Source organism: Zonotrichia albicollis, chromosome Z (assembly GCF_047830755.1).
Source record: "Zonotrichia albicollis isolate bZonAlb1 chromosome Z, bZonAlb1.hap1, whole genome shotgun sequence".
Taxonomy (NCBI): Eukaryota; Metazoa; Chordata; class Aves; order Passeriformes; family Passerellidae; genus Zonotrichia; species Zonotrichia albicollis.
In genome coordinates this window covers 37,510,691-37,517,962 of record NC_133860.1, presented here as the reverse complement: position 1 = coordinate 37,517,962, position 7,272 = coordinate 37,510,691, and the positions used below count along the sequence as shown (strand labels likewise).

Below are 7,272 nucleotides of genomic sequence, written 5' to 3'. Positions count from 1 at the left end.
AACTATTAACTTCCAAAGGCATGTTTCTTAGCTAAGTGTACACATTCCTTTACATGTTTTATAACTGATACATCATAGAATTATGCTATTTCAGGATAAAAAAACTCAAGAAACCAAACTAATACCAGCTAAAACATGATACACTTAAAGAATTATAGTTCTTCCCAACAGACAAATTTAGCTTTTCAAAGAAAACATAAATAATACACATATGTTTTCACTAATATCCACATTTAAAATGAAAGAAGGTCTATGAGTAAATCCCAATGGTCTAAAAATAATCCTTTAATAAATATGTACCAGCAGAAACATCCCTCTAAAATACTTACTTTATTAGTGAAATGGTACCAAAGATAACAAGTATACAAACAATCTCTTTGCTCTATGCTACTTACACATCATAAATAAGACAGCTGTTGTTGCAAGACACAATCTTTCACAGTCTTCCTGTAAGCATACAATTTTTTATTCTTTTATCAGAATTAGCTGTTTACCAGCCAACAGCATGTGGCTTAAACATCACAAAAATGGCTGTTCTATACTTTACATGGTAAAGCATTTTCTGTTGTCTTAAATGTACACAGTGGCAAGAACATTAAATCTTATAGAAAATGAGTGATTAAGCAGCTTCACAATCAAACTGGATTTCATTACCTTAGGAGTTGGGCAAAGTTTTCATTCCTATAATATGCTTCCCTTCCACTGCAAAAACTAACTATGCGGAGGAAAAGTAAAACAAGTAGAAAGCAAATAGCCGATACACTTAGTTTTTTATTTTAACTGAAAGAAATAACACTTCCTATGAGGTAAGGCAATTAATAATTTGATTGCATTAAGTTGTACTAAAAATAATCTATGCAATTTTAGCTATAATTACATCTTAAGAGTGTAACTTATCAGAAATCTCATATAACCAATTAAATTACTTCAAAGAACAAAAGCTATGTTTTGCCAAGAGAAAACCACTTGTTTTGTGATTCTTTTCTTGCATGCTTTCTCCACAAAAAATGATAAAAGAATATCTCCTATATAAGCCCTGTGAAATTAGAACCTTCTTCCTCAAAGTATTTATCCCCCATTTCTTAGCATGACATTCCTTTTACATTGCCCAACAGGTATCAGCAAAAATAACAGAGAGGTAACAATTAAGGCCATCCAAATGTATGTTATATGTCTTAAGAGCTTTCTTTGATGCAGGTGATCAGAGCACACTCTGTATTCAGCTACTGCTTTTGTACAGTGGTGGTCCCCAAATTACATCTTTTCTCTTATTTATAAATCTCTTCTAAGAATAAAAAATAAAAGTAAAATGGAGCTTCACTATTTTAACAAGTGAATCAAACAACCATTCTGGCAAGTCACTTGCATTTTCGTCTACAGTATGGTGGTGGCAAAGTAGCAAGAGAGATCATATAAGATTTAGCTAAAAATGTGTAACAGCACATATACATTTCTAGAAAATACCACATTTTAAGAAGGCACTAAAGCTTCTGCTTGTGCTCCCATATTTTATCAACAAAAAGGAAAAATTTATTTTCTTAATGGCACCTGTACTATTTTCAGCTGAACAGACACACTGCAGTACATTGCAAAACAAAGCTATAAGTTCTGGTATAATCATAGAGATGTGCTCACTTCTCTACGGACAAAGAAAACAACAAAACAACCCCAAAATAACCCTGTAAGCTAACCTAATATCTATAACATGGCAATGTTCCTTCTAGGAACAGAAAAAGCACATGCATTGCTCAAATACTTTAAAGAAATATTAATTTCAGGGATATTAGTAAGAAATTACTTCAAATAATAAACCCTAAGAATCTCAAGCAGTGAGCAAATAAAAAACATACTAATCTGTGAGTATTTAACATAAGAACAGTAAAACCATGTTTATGCTTAAACCCCCTTTCCCTACAGTTGTCATTTACAAGGAAAGGAAGTGCGTATATTTATGCACTATTTTCAAGCACATCAAACAGCACACATTGAAGTTTTTGTGGATTTTTTAACCTACAGGGCAAAACAATACAAAAGTCATCAACAAGCAGTATTTTAAACAACCTTCAATGCATATCTTCAGCTTTTTTTGGGAAGTACAGGTTTACATCTTTCAGTTTCTAGTTATTTGTAACAGCTTATAGTAAAACTTAACATAAATCATTTTACAAGTACAGCCATCATGGAAATGCATGGATTTTCAGAGATGAATAGTTCTGATGGCATCTGCCTTTTCATGGTATTAACTACTGGTCGGGTGCCCTGTTGCTTTACAGCAAGAAGACAACAAAGTTATCACATGAACTGGAGGAGCTACTAGTACTATCAACACGTTCAGTTTGATTGCTTTGACATTTTCTTCCTCGTTCTGGGAAATAAAATGCTTTGGATTTCATTCCTTAGTTGAATTAGAAGTCCATTCTTTGCTTTAAACCTCTTCCATTTTAATTGAGAGATTTTCTTCGTTTGGTTGACAATTTCCGTTCTGTTGTAGCTTGACTTCATCTGTCCTTTGTGTATCTCTGTTGTCTACTTCCTTGTCAGTTTCTGAATTCTGATCTTCGTTATTGTTATCTTTGTCCTACCAAAGATAAAATTATTTGACAACAAAATAATATTCTTAGCATTACAGGCTATGACTTCAAACCAACTCTAATTAATTTTATTGTTTAAATTTTTACATGCGTATCTTATGTCTGCAAATTTTAAAACTGAGGTGTGAGCTTCTTTGCCCCACCACCTTTTTTTAAAATACACTTTCTTTTCATATGGCTGAAGTTCAGCACTTGTAACAACCCATCACCCAAGAAATTATGCCACAGAATGATCTGTCTTTATTAACTAAAATAAACTCATATATAAAGTTACAGAACAAGCAGCATCATGGAAAGTATGAGAAGCAGCTCCAGAAATTTCACTAACATTTTTTCAATAGAACGGGACTGCATTTTTTCTCATTTTTTGTCAGGTATCTGATGCATTTTTAGAGTTCTTGCGTAAGATACTTACTCAAGCATTTGAACAGTCACCTAAACCAGCTGTGTTTTAATAGCTGAGTAATTCTGAGCACAACTAACTACTCTTTAAAGATGTGCTGCTATTTAAATACTAAGAGTAAACAATCTGAAGATATTTCTGTTTCTTTTCTTAATTGCAGTACTTTCTATTTTGTAGGGGAAATCCTATACCACTCTTTCACAACTCTTGAACTTTACTGCTATATCCAATGCACAGACCAGGACCAATTCAATGAGTTTATTTTAGAAGTAATCTTTTCAGTTTCACAGTCAAGCCACCCCTGAATACTGCTTGTTAGTCAATAGTCTGCCTGCTCCTCAAAGTAGGAAGCCAAGCAAGTCCTAACATAGGGCACACAACACAAAAGAGAAACAAGGTGTTTCTGTAACCCAAGCAGATGAACTCCTACAGGTCAACTGAAGATCAGATATGTACACTTAAACTGGCCTATTAACGCCAACTAGCTAATACTGAACTCAAGCAGCACTAATTTGGTAAGGAACAGAAGAAATAGAAGAAATTAGTAAAATGAGAAAAAGTAGAGGGAGTATTTCAGTAACGGCTTCACTGCAGTACATTGCAATACCACTTCATTCTGTTGATCACTTGGTCACACAAACTTACCTTCAAAGTAGTGGTGCTTTTGTCAGACTTCTCCTTTCCCTCTTTTTCTTTACTACTTTTTTTCTTAGAAGTAGAGCGTTCTCTTTCTCTTCTTTCATTATTTGTATCTCTTTCTCTTTTTTTTTCTTTCTTATTTCTGTTTCAGAAATTTTTTATTCAAATTAGGATTTGATCCAACTACAAGAAAAACCATTTGACTGCAAACTAAACACCCAGCATGGACTTTCAAAAAACCTCCCAAAATTTAACCAAAAATCCCTTTGCAAAGAATACGGCATTTTTTTTGGCTGAAGAGAGCTAAACATTTGATATGACCACCACACACCGTATCTGCAAAGCAAAAAGCAATTTAATCTGTACCAGCTGAAAGAAATTTTATTGATTTGAAGAAATCTGCAATGCTGATTGATTTGAAATTATGCCACTGAAAGAACACAAGAGCTCAAATTGGTTAAAATTTTGACTTAGTTTTAAATTAAAACTGAATCATACTGACCAACTGAAATAATCTGAAATCATTAGTGCAGAGGCAGTAAAACAATGAAATTGCTACCAATTCTTCCATCTTTACTAATCATTAACTTCTGTGTCTACATCAAACTGACCTTCTTGGAGAAGGAGTTCGTGAAGACTTTCTTTTTGCTGTTTTTGATGTTTTAGGAGATTTGGAGGGACTTCTGCTCTTCCTCTTACGCCTTTCTCTATAGGACCAAGAAATTCAGTATCATCAAAACCCAAAAATAATAAATTCAAAGGAGAAAAAAAGAGAAAGTTCTTACAATGATCTAAACATATCTACTGAACTTGTCAGTCTATATTACCAACAAAATATTAACTGTACAAACAACAAAAAAATTTTGTATGCTTCAGTTTAGTGGTAAAGGCAAGGCCAATGTAGGAAAAAAAGATTCACCCTTAAAAAAATTTTTTTTAAATTTTTATATGCTTGATAACAATGAAAACACAGTGAAGTCAGTAATACTGTATCAGCTAAGAGTTTCTTCAGTCAGAAAAGTAACTCAATTAAATGAGGAGCCATATTAAGACAAAACGTATAACTTGAGCAATATGAAATTCAGAAGGTAACATTACAATCTGAAGATCACTGCAACTTCAGTAAATGTATAAGCTAGAGTTAGTTGGTTTGGAAGAAAACAGTGCAAAGTGAAGCCCAAGCTGTTGTCAAAGTCAGAATAAATAAAATCTATTGTTTCTCTAGTGGTCCTTGCTTAGCAAACAGAATGTCATCATTCTGTAACATAGGAAAGAGCTTGAAGTGTTTTACAAAGCAACTGTTATACATAGATAAATGGAGTTTCTCAAGTTGCCATTATGGAGTCTGACCTTGAATACAACAAACCATCACATAACTGGCCATTTATACTGAGGGACATGTTAAATTAAAGCAAAAACTGAATCAGTACAACTTCATTTAATATAAACACAGAAGCGATCTGTCAAAATATGACTACTTTTTTCCTGTCAACTCTTTGTAAAGCAGGAAAAGCAGATTGGAAGAACAACTGAAGAAAAAAAGTTAAGTTTAAAACTTCTAGATACAGCACATTTATTTTTAAACAAAACAGCTTTTGCAATTTGTGAATATTTAAATCTTCAATATCTAGAAAAGGCAAGAAATCAACACTTATTAGATAAGTAACAAAAGGACACTTAAATTACAGTCAGTATCACAATATGGACAGATACTCTGACGTATCACAGTACCAATCCATACAGTGATACTCCATATAGCATCTACTGTGACTGTCCTGATTTCAGCCAGGATAACTTTCCTTCTAGTAACTGGAACAGTGCTGTGTTTTGGATTCAATAAGAGAATGATGTTGATAATACACTGATGTTTTAGTTGCTACTTATCCTAAAATAAAGGACCATTGTTCCCATGCTCTGCCAGCAAGCAGGTACGCAAGACACTGTGAGAAAGCATGGCCAGGAGAGCTAACCCCATGGCCAAAGGTGAGTGAGGGGTGACTGGTTGTGTAGTGCATCACTTGTTTCTCTTGGACTTTATTCCTCTCTGCCCTCTCCATTATAATTATTAGTTAGTATAATTATTTTATTTTTTTGCAATTACTAACATGTTCTTTCCTAAACTCTCCAAACAGAACCTGGCAGAGCACGACAAAGTTGAACAAGGAAGGGACTGGTGAGGAAGCTAAAGAAGTCAAAAAAGAACTGTCATGGTTTAACCCCAGATGACAACTAAATCCTGAGTGGCATTTGCTCATTCTCTGTCTTCTTTTGCCCCCTTTGCCCATCAACCTCCATAGCTCCACCCCACCAGGGGAGGAGAATAAGCAGGAGAAAAAGGAAAACTCCAGCACTGTACCAGCTGCTAGAAGAAATTTAACTCTCTTTCAATCAAAACCAATAGAGTGACCTCCTGAAGCTGCACAGGACAAGATTTCCAAAGTATTTTGTTTATTAAATTAAAGATAAATTAAAGCTTTTAATTTATCTTTAATAAACTAAAAATATAAAATAGCCTCAAATTCATGCAGTAAATCTCAGTCACTAATCAGCTGTTCACTAGTTAACATGCATTTTGAACATCTCCACATTGATCATCACCTTTATTTAATTGAGGACACCGAAAATTGATTATTCTCTCAGTGCTGTTACTTCAGCTATACTGAATACATTCTCACTTAATTTTGCTTTCTAGCATACGTACCTGCAAATCAAGTACTTCAGCAATTGTGTTAGAAGTAGAAACTGCTTATTCAATTAGTTTTATTTGCAGTTTCTGCTCTTCTTATTTCAAGTTGAAGAATCATAACCATCTCTCACTGCATCTGATCCCATCTCTATTACATTTGCACATAAAAAGATTTTTGTGCACTCATTTAATTAAATGCCTTACACAATACCAACAGCAATTTAAGAAAACCAAGTTCTGAATACTTTCATAGTGATCCTGTGTCTCTTAATTATAAATGGAAATAAAATTCTGCATGTCATCTGGTGCTACTGGCTCTGCTAGCCTGTAAGACAGCTCCTTTTCCAACTGATTTCACTTCCCCAGGTCTGTTTCTTTTTTCAGCCCAGAATCACAAATAACCATCTTATTTCCAGTACCTGTGACCAAAGCAAGTCAGCAAAGCAAGGTCAGCTGCCATCTAGTTCTTAGAAGGTCCTGTAAGTCCTATTCCACCTTCACCTCTTCTCCAAAATTTGACTATTTGCCCAATATTTTATGTTTACACTTATATTTCACATTTTACATGATCAGCAGTCAACTGCTGTACTGAAATTCAGGCAACTGAAATACCTATCTGTGGAATGATCTTCACTGGAAAGGTCTGCAACCATTTCAACTATGCAATGTCCACCACCAAAGACTCCTCAAGTAAACCAACCTACTCAGAATTGCTTGTCAGAGAGCAATGACATTACTGAGGTTGGAAGAAGCCTCTGAAAATCACTAAGTCCAAACGATCCCTTCCCCACCTTACAAGAGGGTCAATCAAAGTACATTATTCAGGGCCATATCCAGTCAGATTTTTGGTTGGAATAGACAATCCCTTAAGGTAACTGGTTCCAGTCTGCCAAGCAAAACCATAATTTCAACACTAGAAAAAAAAACCCCTTTATTTCCCATAGCTCAATATG

The 7,272-nt window shown here is 34.4% G+C and overlaps 1 protein-coding gene across 2 annotated transcripts in view; it reads right to left on the bottom strand.

The window, feature by feature from the left end:
• Nucleotides 1–267: 267 nt before the first annotated feature.
• Nucleotides 268–7,272, bottom strand: part of SREK1 (splicing regulatory glutamic acid and lysine rich protein 1) — a 33,125-nt gene continuing 26,120 nt past the window's right edge. For both annotated transcript variants that reach the window (XM_005492994.4, XM_074532958.1), the window contains exons 10-12: nucleotides 4,245–4,340; nucleotides 3,640–3,775; nucleotides 268–2,578 (exon numbers count right to left, since the gene is read on the bottom strand). In XM_005492994.4, the coding sequence (XP_005493051.2) occupies nucleotides 2,426–2,578; nucleotides 3,640–3,775; nucleotides 4,245–4,340 (385 nt within the window). In that variant the 3' untranslated portion in view covers nucleotides 268–2,425. The remainder of the gene's footprint in view (nucleotides 2,579–3,639; nucleotides 3,776–4,244; nucleotides 4,341–7,272) is intronic.